At 36.2% G+C, this 14,360-nt stretch overlaps 1 protein-coding gene across 2 annotated transcripts in view; it reads right to left on the minus strand.

The window, feature by feature from the left end:
- Window positions 1-14,360, minus strand: part of LOC118196184 (platelet-derived growth factor subunit B-like) — a 55,441-nt gene that overhangs the window by 11,933 nt on the left and 29,148 nt on the right. For both annotated transcript variants that reach the window (XM_035367603.2, XM_085807988.1), the window contains exons 4-6: window positions 10,214-10,231; window positions 10,076-10,093; window positions 9,817-9,992 (exon numbers count right to left, since the gene is read on the minus strand). In XM_035367603.2, coding sequence (XP_035223494.1) covers window positions 9,817-9,992; window positions 10,076-10,093; window positions 10,214-10,231 — 212 coding nt within the window. The remainder of the gene's footprint in view (window positions 1-9,816; window positions 9,993-10,075; window positions 10,094-10,213; window positions 10,232-14,360) is intronic.

The following is a 14,360-nucleotide window of genomic DNA, read 5'->3' on the forward strand; positions in this document are numbered from 1 at the left end:
TACCGAAATAAACGTATGGATGGTTATAATTACCAGGATGCAGATTAGTTAATGTACCTTGCATTGAGCAGTGAACTTTACGAAGTGACTGACGAGCATTTCAACACCATTCTGCCAGTTTTTTTGATTTACTTGAATCAGCTTAATCTTTGCTAGCTGACATTACTCGAATGATTCGAGGGCCTGAGCCGTAACTTGTAGGAGGATTTTAACGTACTTAAGTTTTTCATAAACGATTGTCTTCTGTTAATCCCGTAAGTAGCGAAGCCTTTTGTTATTATACGAACACTGTAAGTTTTTCAGCTGAAGATCTAATAGAAAAAATTGTTTAAACTTTCTAACGAGTTGATGTTATTCACTGGAATATTTAGGACAGGGCGATAAGTCGCCTGGCTGTATTTACAGAGCTAGAATTTTATATTTAAGATAGCTATGTTACATACATTGGTGCCCAATGTGAATAATTAAGTGTGCCTAGAGATAGTATAAATTTTAGTTTAGCCCTTGTAAAGTCGCTAGTTGGAGGAATGCCGGCAAACCCAATGGAAGGTTTCGGGTGTATCAGATACCATGGGATCTTCAATGTAGCCAACTGTCAGTTTGGATGGTCAGAGTTCTTGCAAGGGGCTAGAAAACCACTTCCTATTACATTCGATTTGCGAGCAACAGAAGGTTGTCACAGAAACATCCATTTTGAAATGCTAGGATTTAAGTTGGTTCAAAGGAAATCTGGAAATGGTTCATTCAGGCTTTTGCCTCTGTGTGTGAAGAAACTCGTTTTAATAATGTCGCTTTATGAAGATTCTATGCGTACGGGTAACGTTAATGATGAAGATTCTATGCGTACGGGTAACGTTAATGATGAAGATTCTATGCGTACGGGTAACGTTAATGATGAAGATTCTATGCGTACGGGTAACGTTAATGATGATTCTATGCGTACGGGTAACGGTATGCATGTAGATCAGGGATGAGCAAATACTTTTAACCGCGAACCAAAAACTTTTATTTAATGCATCATGCAGGCAGGGCCGTTACTATCTTTTCTTTTGCAGAACCGTTACCTCTTTCTTTTGCAGAACGCGATAGATGAGAGGGAAATATTTCTGCAGTAAAAAAAATTAAAATCGTTATAATTACAGTTAAAAAATTACAATTTAAAAACTACAAATATGCCAAGAAACGGGATCTGTTCCTATTGGTCATCAAATGATTGATATGTATACTGTTTCCTTTTCAAATAAAAATTTAGAGGTGAAATAGTCTTTCCCTAAGCTCCCTTTTCTAATCAGTCTTTTTAATCTAAACAATGTTCACATTTCACTGTTTAATTACTTAATTAAGGCTGCTGGAAATTATAGGATTTTAATTTTCGATGGATACTCATGCTTTCTAGCATATCTAGTGAACCCAGTTTTGTTCGATCTCTAGTATAGTTATCCGCATATTTACACATATACACTATAACAATAATTGCTAGCTCGTGCTGCTGATTTCGGTAGTTTGCGTAATAAATCGGATAGGAAGGAGGTGAAAATGTCGTTGCACAGGATTTCATAACGGGCCGGATTAAGCAATTATAAGGGCCGCATTAGGCCCACAGGTTGACTTTTGCGCATTCCTGATGTAGATGTTGATAGCGTCTATGTAGCTTATATCGAAAGGTTACGCAGCAAAGCTGGAGGAAAAATAGTTGTTATTTGAACGGATCGAAGAAACTCACAAGTGCGCGATGCTAAGAATGACCAAGAGAAGATCAGGTACCTCTTCGGATACGGCGACAGTCGGTAAGTTAAGGAATAAGTGGAATATGATTAGTAATGCAGGCAATTTAGCTAGATTTAGAAATAATTCTAAAATTATTAAACGTAAAAGTAGTAGTAATGACGTAAAAGTTGTAGTAGTACTAATAATACGGGCGGCTTCAAACTTGCAACCCATGCTGTTGAACAGTTGAAAGCTGAGGAAAAAAAAAGAACATATTGCCACTTCAAATGCACTTAACGAGCCTCAGAGGTTCGGAGATGCAGCAGCAACCAAATGTCAGCTGACTCACGAATAACTTCCCCTCTCATGGCTAATCTTAGAAGTATAATTTATGACGATTTCCTTGTGGAATTTTTTAAATCTGCTGTGGTGTAGTGTTAATGCTTCAACGGTGTGGTGTTTAACTCCAATGAAAACGCTAATGATGGAAAAACACATGAAAATTTTATTGAACGCCCGAAATAAATGGCTACATACTTTCAACAAGAGAAAAATCTTAATCTTTTTCTTAAAATCAAATTCTATACATTTTACGTGTGAGAGCAATACGTGGCTCTCGAGCTTGCGTTTTTAACATTGCCAACAATTTAATTATTTTAATAACAACTATTTTAACAACTATTGAAAACGTATTCAGAAGTTAAATAATAATAATTTTCATCTTATGCTCACCAGACATCCTTGTCCATTTTAATCTTCAGTTTCTTCTTCCTTTAAGTGACCTTATCGTAACGCCTCCGCTCATAAAGGAATTTTTTTTGACTATGGAAGGAAAAATTCTAAATACTTTTCATTGCTTTCAAAACACAAGTGGTAACCAGTTAAATGATAATAGAGAAGCCAGTTACATTACCCTGCACTTATTTCTAGATAATACAAACGCAAAAATACAACAAAAAGATTTAAACTACTTCTAATGTCTGCCCCACACAAAGTACATTCCTCATATTTTACAGGCCCACCAGCGGCCGAGCAGTAAAGTCGCTGAACACTGGTAGTTCGATCCGAGGTTCGAATCCCGCGAACGGGTTGGCTGCATGGGCGTTTTCGTGGTTTTCCCCATGTGTAACGTGTATACGAGCCAGTTTCCCTTAGAAAGTCCTCCACGAAGGCATCCCTCCCCTTAGGCAGATAGCCCTCGAGGTTTTGCCATAATCACACACATATTTTACATAATGCTAATAGTTAAGATAATACGTTTGATTCTAACCATTTTGAAAATGAAACACACGATGCAAACAAATTTGAATCTACAAAAATATAATTAAAAAACACTACAAGAATCATTTATCAAACAAGAGTTTACAGAACAAAAAGGATTGGCTCCTCCATATATTTCATATGCTAAAGTTCCTGCTGCCCATAGATCTGATCTCGAATAATCAATCACTGAGAAAGGACACGCTTCAACATTTACAACTTTTGGTGCCATTAATGCTATATTTCTACTTTTTTCAGAAGAAAACGTCTTGATAGATGAAGTAGATTTTTCGAATATAGAATTTTGTAGATCTTGTGTTCCTTCAGTATGCGATATAATAAATTTTGTTTGGGATTGAACATTATCATGAGTTTCAGTTGCTTGTGCTTCCGAGAATTCTGCTGGCGAAACATTCGTAAGGATAGACCTTTCTAAACTGATGTCTGGAATTTTAATAGCCTTCTCCGTATTACTGGTTAACTTCCTTTCTTACGAATGCTCATTATTCATAACCCTTTCACTTTCTATCTCTTTCTCTTCTTCCGATCTGGAATTTAAGTCTTCTGCACTCACTCTCTCTAAACACCTGCGCGCATGCGCCTGACTACGAGTCTCCACAACATTCAAGAGAACCGGCCGTTCCCTAATGTCCTCAATCAACTGTGCAGTTTTATTCCCTAACAAATAGTAGTCTTTATCTAACTCTACCGGAGTAACCGCTGCTTTTGTAGTGACAACACCAAAATCACCTTCAATGGTGACTTTCGCCAAAGGTAAATATTTACATTCTGTGTCCAAAGGCTGTTTCACCCATACAGTTTCCCCTAATAAGTCACTCGTATTAATCCAAGTACTATTACACAGATCTATTCCAGCTCCAGTATCTCTCAGATATTCTCTCTCTATCCCATTAATTACTCCTTTCTTGAAATACGGCTCAAAACATTTTCCTAAACTTTCCGTTCCTAGATTATTCACCAAATTAGCCTTATTCTTTTCCAGCGGAGGACAGTTAGGTCGGATATGTCCGTCCTTTCCACATTGGTAACACCTTAGTTTCCGCTGTTTCTCGAAACCTGCTTTATTGAAAACTTGTTTTTTTAGGAGCCTCCACTTTTCTATGCTCCTCTGATTTAATTCTTTGATGACCACTACTTTTCTGATTATGACTACCATTGGAATTTACATACCGCTCTCTATCTTTCTCAAATGGTTTCGTTAACCCCGCTCTCTGTTCTAACTTCCTCGTATCTCTTCACAAAGCCTCATACTTGTCACATTTCTCTGCTAAAAGGGAAGTTGTTTTAAATTCTTCCCAGTTGTCTAAGTAGTGCTCTCTTATTTCTAGGAGGACTCACCGTTTAATTTGCTCGGTGAGCATAAGTTCCTTAAGACTTTCAAAATCTTGAACTTCCACTGAATCCAACCAATTCTCTAAATATACTCTCAATTCATACTCTAAATCCACCCATAACATTCCTTTTTTTCTAGAATGTTCGTCAAATTTTGTTTTTAGTGCCCAAGAACTAAGCTTGAATCTCTGCATGAGCAATTTCTTAACATGCTGATAATCATCCCCTTTATCTGCTGGTTCTTTCCCTATTAACTGGGCTACATCGTGAGGTAATAAAGGAATTAATTGCGAGACCCAATCAATCTCATTAATGTTCTCTTTTTGAGCTTGTTGAGTATGTTGTTCATTAATGTTCTCTTTTTGAGCTTTTTGAGCTCAAATAGCATAAAGAATAATGAAATACCCATATTACTCGGTTCAAAACGCGGTACTAAATCTTTCAAATTAACCTTTTCTTCTCTAGATTGTTCAACTGTCGAAACCATGGAAGTTAGGCTATTAGCCTGAACCACATTCATCAGTTTTAACCTTTCCAATTCATAAACTCGCTCTCGTTCCCGTTCCGCTCTCTCTTGTTCACGTTCCCCCTCTGCTCTTTCGCGTTCCCGCTGTACTCTCTCTTGTTCACGTTCCCGTTCTGCTCTCTCTTGTTCGGTTATTTCTTCTGCTTTTTTCTGCTCAGCCGCAGGCCAAATTCTTGCTGCGTATTCTTTCGCCGCTTCTTCTTCGTAGTCCTTCGCATTTAAAATAGCCTGCCTAATTTCTCTTACTCTATTTGCCCGAGACACATTTGTATCAAACTCCTCCGCTAACTCCAATAGCAGAGCTTTAGTAAATTTCGTCATAAACTCACCCATTATGGAAAATTAAAGAAAAATAACTTACTTCAAAATACAATAACACAAAAACAACAACAGTCTATCTCTCCAAAACTGAATAATTCCCTAACAATTCTGAACACAAATTGCCTTACAGCACTTAATGATAATACCTATGCCTACATACAAAACGTATATTTAAAAAACTGCTAAATAAGAGGCAACCTTTTCCTGCTCTATCTCAACTATATAAATATTGTTCTCTAAGTCTGGACTGAATTAAAAACTAAATTTGTCTAAATCATACCGTTACAATACTTCATACAATTTAAACAATTAGTAAAACAATAGAACAAACAATTAAATTTCAATTAGCAACAGTAACCACAAGACTAACTTTCAATAACCACCAGAAAACTCTTGATCCCCCAAAACAGAGCTATATCCAAAATAAACCTAGTCTCGAATAACTGGCATAACTTCTCCAAAATCACAAAAATGGTACTCACCAATTTTGAAGACGCCTTCGATTTACTCTCCTGGCACTAACTTGGATACTCTTCCGGGAAATTTCACTATTTTGCGGCACTAGATCACGCTTCCTCCGACGTTCCCTTCTGACACTCTGTCACTTTTCACTGACACTTGTCACTGAAAAGGCTCCACCACGCGAACTGTCTTTGCACGCAAAATTAGATCCTTCTTGTGCAGAGAAGAAAGTCTTGACTGCTCAATTTTACAGGCGAAAAATTCCATTCCTAAATTTATCTCTAAAAGCTTCCACCAATTTTTAATATTTACTGCTGTGGTGTAGTGTTAATGCTTCAACTGTGTGATGTTGAACTCCATTGAAAACGCTAATGATGGAACACCACATGAAAATTTTACTGAACGCCCAAAATAAATGGCTACATACAACCAACAAGAGAAAAACCTAATTCTTTTTCTTAAAATCAAATTCTATACATTTTACGTGCAAGAGCAATACGTGGCTCTGGAGCTTGCCTTTTTAACATTGCCAACAATTTAATTATTTTAATAACAACTATTTTAACAACTATTGAAAACGTATTCTAAGTTAAATAATAATAATTTTCATCTTATGCTCACGAGACATCCTTGTCCATTTTAATCTTCAGTTTCTTCTTCCTTTAAGTGACTGTATCACACTATGGAAGCCAAATTTCTTGGAAAAGCTTAATGGCCAGTACATTATGTTGTAAATGCCAAATATATCAGGCCTACCAAAGTATCGTTTCCTAGGTTAACCGAAAATAAAATAAAGACAAAATTGGCAAAATTGTTTATTAATAGAGTATTTTCAGTGAGCAAAACGTAACAACCAGGCAGAAAACCAAGGCGTTTATGCCGTTATTTGTGTTTCAAATAATGCAAAATGAACACATAGAAAAGATTTATGAATTGAAAGATCTGATGTAATTTTTGACTACCATTGAAAAATATGTATAAAAACAGTTTTTTGAGTATCATAAGAAACATAAGCGCACGAGCCTTGATGCGATATGTGCGCGCTACCAGACAGAACTGTCATTTGCCCACAGAGAGGGAAGATAGAGAACTGTAACTCCCTGAGAAGGCATCTAGAATTTTGTCGTGGATGTCAGAACTTCCCTAGGACAAGACTTAATAAAATTTAGAAGGACATTTCACAAAAATCCAATCACTGAACCTCAGCTTGAACTGGAGTCAAATTGGAGACATCCGGACAGGCTTCTGTGCATCTACTTCCTTAGAATTTTTTACTAAAAATGACGTAAATGGTTTGGTTTATGTGATTACGGCAACGCCTTGAGGGCTAATCTGCCTAAAGGAAGGGATGGCTTCGTGGAGGACGTTCTAAGCGAAACTGGCTCGCATACGCGTTATACACGGAGAAAAACCACGAAGGCGCCCATGCAGCCAGCCCGTTCGTGGGATTCGAGGCTCGGACCGAGCTACCAGTGTTCAGCGACTTTACTGCTCGGCCGCTGCTGTGCCCAAAAATGACGTAAATAAAAATCACAAAATAGCATTGCTGACAGAAATACTATTAGTATCAACCAAATTTCAAGTTAAAGGACCTTTGTAGCCCCTTCGGATAAGACCAATACATTTTTAGAATTATAAATGAAATTTAAAGATGATGTTAAAGGGTAATTTGGATAATTCTTTTGCAATAGTTACACAGAACAAGTAGTTTTTTCTATGAAGTTAACGAACTTGAAAAATTCAGAAATGAGTGCAACTCCGATATTCTTCTCCTACAGGAACACGTTTGGTCAGCATAAATCCTTTCATGCTATGTTTCCTATTGGTTTGACAAATCAACTACTTGCCACTATTCGTTTGGTAGAAATGCAGGATACAGAAGTTTTATTTTCGTCAAACGCTCTCTTCCTCAATATCTCACTGCATTACCACATATCTCAGATAAGGAAGCTCTAGCTGTTAGCATTCATTTCACCCATATCACGCTCAAATCACTATTATCTCCAACTACATCTCATCACGTACACAAGCAGAAGATGTGTACTTAAATCTAAACGTCTTAATTAAGAATTGTGTCCTCATAACTGTAGATTTTAATCACAAAACCGTGCTTGACGTAAAATAATTGTACCAATAGGCTTAAATAATAGCCCAAAAGGCCAACTTCTTTACTGAAGCTCCTAATAACCCAATCCACTATGGCAGCGGTTTTCAGTCTTTTGACTAACGCGTACCATGTAAACAAAAATTGAAAAACCTTAGTACGACTCTTACATTTCACAGTGATTATTTTTTTAATTTCTAAATAATAATATTTTGCCATTTGCACAACCTATTGGCTATTCGTATTAAATATACACACATAAAAATATTAGATTGAAAATTGGTTATCATTTTAATTATCAAATTTAAGTTATAATACTTTAATTCTAAAATTTAGTGTGAAATTTGGGCCTGTTTAAGGAAGATAAATTTCTTTATGTCTGGCGTTATTTCACTTCGTTTTAATCGTAAATTAGCATCCACTTTTAATTTTCTTCTGTATTTATTTTTCAAACGTAACATGGAAGAAAATCCTTGTGCACACAAATAGGTTCTGCAAAAACGTGATTAAAATTTAATAGCTTTATTTGAAATGCCTTTAAATTCTTTTTTTCGGTTCAGCCAAAAGTTAACAAGTGTTATTTTTTAAATCTTCAGTTAGAGTTCTATCACAGGAAATTTCTATCAATTGTTCTTTTTTTTCCAATGATATTTTTGATTTTTGAATTTAGTAGTTAAAAATACTCTGTTCCTTTGCGTACCAACTATTCTGCTCTTGCGTACCACCGGTTGAGAATCGCTGCACTATGGTATTGGCATCGCTAATATCTCAGACATGTTTCAGCTTAAAAAAACATACTGCTACTTTATGCCTCGGGACCATAAGCGAACTATTCTCCAATCATAAAGCCGTTGCGGTTGAACTCGGTGTAAGTAAACACAATATATTGCACAAAAGTGTCGATATCATGAAATGGACTATTTATACAACAAAGAGAGAAGAGAGACGCGCTAAGTGCAACATAAAATTAAGAAAAAGAACAACTTTGTATGTGTTTTTTTAATTAAAATTTAAGCCAACACATGATTGTTATTTTGTCTAATTTTATGTTTTGAACAACACTCGGTGCACTTTATCAACCATTCACAAGAGAAAAGAATTAGGTGATTTAACTAATGACATTACTAACGAGCTTCAACTGCACTTAAACATAGCAAAGGAGCGTCATCGATCAAGATATGCAAGAACCTTGCTCAAAATCAAACGCAGTTAATTAATAAGAAACTCATGGAAAAGAACTTGCTGTCCGAATGAAAAGAAAATTGTGAATAGACTTAATCATGAGGTCGGGATAACCAGATTCTTAAAAGGAAATTTTCCAGAATGATGATTTCGAATGAAATGCTGTCTGTAAGTATAAAAGTTGCTGCACAATCATTCTGCCCCTTAATTATTACAGTTTTCCTGATGCCCCTTATGGCATCTGGAAACCTATAAAAATATTCAAAACCATGGTGGAATCGTGAGTGCTAGGAAACTCTGAGACACTAGAGAAAAGCTTGGGGAACCTTCCGGTAGGTACTCAGCTTTGTCAAACTTTATAGCCTTATATTATAGGAAAGTAAGACGTAAGGGCCAGAGGGATTCATGGATATCCTATGTGTCTGGAATAACATCTTCTACGCCAATTAAACGAGTATTGGAAAGAGTGAGAAAAGCATGCGGAATATATAATGATTACTCACGTTTTTCTGGAGAAAGATGGCCGAGTGATAACCTCTACAAAAGAAACTGCGGACATTATTGGGGAGACATTTGTTGCGTTTTTTTTTTTTTTTTTTTTTTTTTTTTTTTCAGCAGGAATTATCCCACAGCATTTCTTTTTCTTAAGCTACTTTCTGAGAAAAATCCCATTGCACTTCACTCTTCCAGCTCTGAGGGGATGGCTTTGATGGTAATTTTAGGATTGGTTTTCTGAATATACAGCTAATAGACGAAGATGATATATACAAACTTCAACATTAAAATTTGGCAAAATTCCACATTTATTCGGCGCTAATTATAAATAAAGATTCTATACATTGCGGAGTGATCAGAGTCAGAAGAGATCACAGTTTAAGGAGTAAATTACTGTTAGACTTACTGTTATATTGACAATGGAGACAGCGGTAGGATGGCAACTAAGCCTTTTACTGGTACAGCAGCCTTTGCACCGTCGTAATCGAACACATGTCGGCCATATGAACACACTGCTGTTCATTAATAGCTCTTCTAGCTTTACAACTCGTAGTTCAGGTTGGCAGTATCCGTCAACGAATGCTGAAACGTGTTAACAGTTTTGAATAAAGTGCTATAAATACCTTAATAAATAAATATTTTCATAATTTCAAAAACAAACTTACCAGTAGCTAACGCTCTTCCTGAAAACAGTTCAAAATTTAATTAGTGTTGTGTTACAATCTAATACAAGTTTTGTTAAAAGGAAAAGCTTTTGAAGCCTAATAATTATAATTTAAAGCATATCTGGAAATATGACTTACCAGCAGACATGGCTCTTCCTGAAAGGAAATTAAAAGATTGTTAAAATGATGCTATGAAAGGAAAATCGGATTTAATTTTAAACGGGAAAAAACAACAACAGTTAATACACCTATAAACAAAATTTAAATAAAAAATTAGCTGGCTAATTTTGTGTTGAGATTAACAACACTTAAATTTTGAAAGTAATACTATAAATGTTGAATTGATGGTTACGATAAATATAATAGTGTCTGGTACTTGTTCTACATCCAGTTGCAAAATGTCTCGGTTGAACGTCGGTACATTTGTCTGACACTCAGTTGCTCGATTGGTACGTTTTCCTGACAACTCGGTTACCCGACAGATATATATGTAGTGACTATTAACCTTACCCTCTGCTTTTTAACGCCTTGAGACCTTCTAAAATTTTATTGGTACTTACGTATTAACGCAACCAGGCCAAAATTCGCATAAATCGCCAAATTTGGCGACCCTACTTACGACAACCCTACGTGTTATACGTAGTTTTTCGTAAAGAAATTATTTTTCTTACTGGTTAGATTGAATGCCCTGAAATACTTTAACTATGGGTATTTGGGATTTGCCTGCGAGTGAAAAAGATGCTGTTGAATTGTTGCAGGGATATGGAATTATACCGAACGAACTTACTTGTAAAAATTCTCATAAAATGAAACTGTATTTTGGAAAGCAAATCTTCTGGAAATGTAACGTCGAAGACTGCAATCAACATTTGGGTGTGAGAACCGGAAATTGGTTTGAAGGTAGCCGAATTTCATTTGTGACAGCGGTGCGCTTCATTTATTGTTGGTGTAAAGAGTTAAACTCAATTAAATTTTGTGCAGAAGAGATGGGAATTGCTGACAAAACTGTTATAGATTGGAATAATTACATGCGGAAGATATGTGCCCTTGAAATTGATGAAAAAGAAAGAAAGCAAATAGGCGGCGAAGGACTTATTGTGGAAATAGACGAAAGTTTATTTGTAAAAAGAAAAAATAACACTGGGCGTGTACTACCACAGCAATGGGTTTTCGGCGGAATTTGCCGAGAAAAGAAAGAGACTTTTTTGGTTACTGTACCTAACAGAAGCGCCGTTACCCTCATGGAAAAAATTTGCGAAAATATCAAGGAAGGAAGCATCATTTATTCGGATTGCTGGAAAGGATACAATACAAGTGAGTTCGAAAATGCTGGATTTCTGCATGGAACTGTTAATCACAAATATAACTTTGTGGATCCCAACACGGGCTCAGCCAAATGGCGCAACAAAAAACAGAGAGGAACAGCCCGTCATCATCTTGACTCATACCTTATCGAATTTATATGGCGCCAAGCTCAAGCTGTTAATGGCGAAGACGGTTTTCAATCAGTGCTAAAAGCAATAGACAAAAGATTTCCGCCGAAAAAATAATTCTGCAACTTATTCAAATTCGAAACCGGAAGGGTTTAATTGCTATTTTATATTTTAAAACAAAATAATATAAAAAACTGTATTAAAATTATATGCAATTAATAAATGTACATTTTCTTTCTATTCATACTTTTTTACTCAAACTTACAAATCGCGCCAACCTGGTTGCGATAATACGTAAGTACCATTTTATTTCATTCTGAGTGGCATTTATAAAGTTCTTTTCCTTATGTGTGCATGTCTGTATTTATGTGTGTATCAGATATAACTATCGAAGTTTTGTCACTTTTAATGGTCTATAATGCAATACTGTGTGCAGTATCATGCAAAAAATATATAATCTTTTCGTTTGTTCGATCATTAAAGACAATGAGGATGCTGTTTTGTAGTTCAAAGCATTTTTTGCGAGTTGACGAAAGAGCTCTCCCGCAAAATATATCCCGTGTTTTATCTTGCCTTTGTAACTGTTTATTTCTAAGCTCATCAGTTTTTTTGTGTAAGCACTAACATGAGATTTTTCCAAAAAGTGTTTCAAAAACGTCTGTGATATGTTTCGACTCGATTAAAGGGTTTTCGGAATACCAAGATTTACACGATTGGATAAGAAATCTAGAGGAAATAAAGGATGAGTTATCTTATTGAGTTATCTTTCCATTTCTTGTATTCTGCCTGATTTTATCATGTACGTAATTACAATTGAACCACTATACTACTGCACGTGCTTCCTTGAGAATAAGAGACTTTAGCTAATCATATAACTAAACGGAAGGAAAGCAAGAGCTAGAATGCGTCAGAATTTCAAACTAAAACTTTCTCCTTCACCGTACTGAGGATTTAAGCAGCAGCAAAGTCATTCAAATACTGAGATATATGAACATAACCCTCTTCTGATTTGTTGGCCATTAAAACGTAAATAAGAGAAAGCACATTTGCATTTTCACCAGTTCCAGCAGGTGTATGGATGGCATACAGCTTAAAGAAAAGTTTTGGAACATTTTAAAATGTCCTAATCCATGATCCAATAAAGGGCTAATTTCACAAGTGCAACTTTTCTTTGGTCGCGTATTGTTTTGGTTTTTGTTAAAGGATGAATCATTTATTAGAAATTTTTCCCCACCAATAATTCTCAGTTCTAACAGAATATGAATATTTTCCGAAATAGCTGGCTGAGCAGACAAATCTCCTTTACGAACTCTTTCTATAATTTGACGTAGGGAATGGTGACTAGGCATTATAGAATGTCTTTTCCCTGAAACACCATTCGTTTCCTCTTGAATAATTTGCGCTGGTGTGTCACGAGTTTGGTGGGTCTTTCATTTAAATTATGTACTGTTACAGCAACATCTTTTTTTTAAGCATCAGTTCCATGGTTATGGTCTTTTTGTTATGTCTTTGTTATATATGTTCTCTTTGTTATGTTTTGTTTGTTTGTTATGTCTCTCATGTTATCCAACCACAAGTACGGTATTCGTATACCTCGAACAAATCACAGTTTTGCGCTTCTCGTAACACCAATAAAACAAACAACCTCTGTTTTTGTCTTTGCTAATCAAATAACCTTTAATAATGAACTTTGGATTACCTTTTTTTGAAGATACAACTTCGCAAGCTTGAATAATTTTTCAAAAGTAACACATATGCTAACCCTTAAACATGTCGCCCAGACGGTATAATGGTTAGCGGAGCCTACTTCGGTACCGAAGGGTGCGGGTCCGAATCCCGGAGAAGACATGGATGTTTTTTAATGTATAGTGGTGCAGCATGGCGGCACTCTAAATATGCGGCGAGCCGAAAGTCCTCTCTTGTGGATTGGTGGAAAAGGAGAGGCGTGAGAGACTACGGATCCACCCCCCTGCGCCAGGGTGCTCTCCCTCAAAATTGGGGTTGAAAATACGTCTCTTTGGAGTAGGCTCTGGCAACCATTGTTCCATATGATATGGACAAGACAACAACAACAACCCTTACACATCAACCTAATATGTGGAAAAGAAAGAAATAGAAGCGCTAATAAGAGACCAGAAGAATGAGGTACTGTATTTGTATTTTGTATGGGCGCAGCCCCGGCCCCCCCCCAGCCGATTTAAATCGGCCACATGGCCAAAATGGGACAGGCCCGGAAAATAATAAAATCCACAAAGTTAGTAATAACATGAAACCAAGACAAAACAACACAGAACCATTCATACAAAACATAAAAAGAACTTGTAAAATCTTGATCAGCCTTCGAATGAGCACAAAATTATTGAATAGGTCAGAAGATCTTAACTCTCAATTCCGATCTTTTCTTTATTGCCATTAATAATTTTCATTATTTCTTGAGCAAAATCTTTAAATCTGTTACTATTTACGATCATTTCTTCAATCTTCTTGTCTCCATACTTAAGCCTCACACCCCGGGTAAGAATACACGACTCGACGAAGTGATCTGCGTCACCGATCTTATCACAAATGAAGCATTTATCGTTGCCCTGGAGATGGAATCTATGTAAATAGAAGGGAAATCTTCCATGATTGGTAATAATCTGGTTGGCATCAATATTCATATAACATTTCATTCTGTTTGAAACTTCAATAAAATTCAAGAACCTATTTCTTTTAATAGAGGTAGACCAAACCTGCTTCCATTTATCATAGTAAAAATTCTTCATAATTGTGATCATCTTTCTTCTAGCCGGTCTTACATCAAAATAATCCATACCATCCCCCAGGGCAGCCTCCTTTGCCAGTGCGTCCGC

This window comes from Stegodyphus dumicola, chromosome X1 (genome assembly GCF_044657685.1).
Source record: "Stegodyphus dumicola isolate Sdum_Otavi_A_Nest chromosome X1, ASM4465768v1".
Taxonomy (NCBI): Eukaryota; Metazoa; Arthropoda; class Arachnida; order Araneae; family Eresidae; genus Stegodyphus; species Stegodyphus dumicola.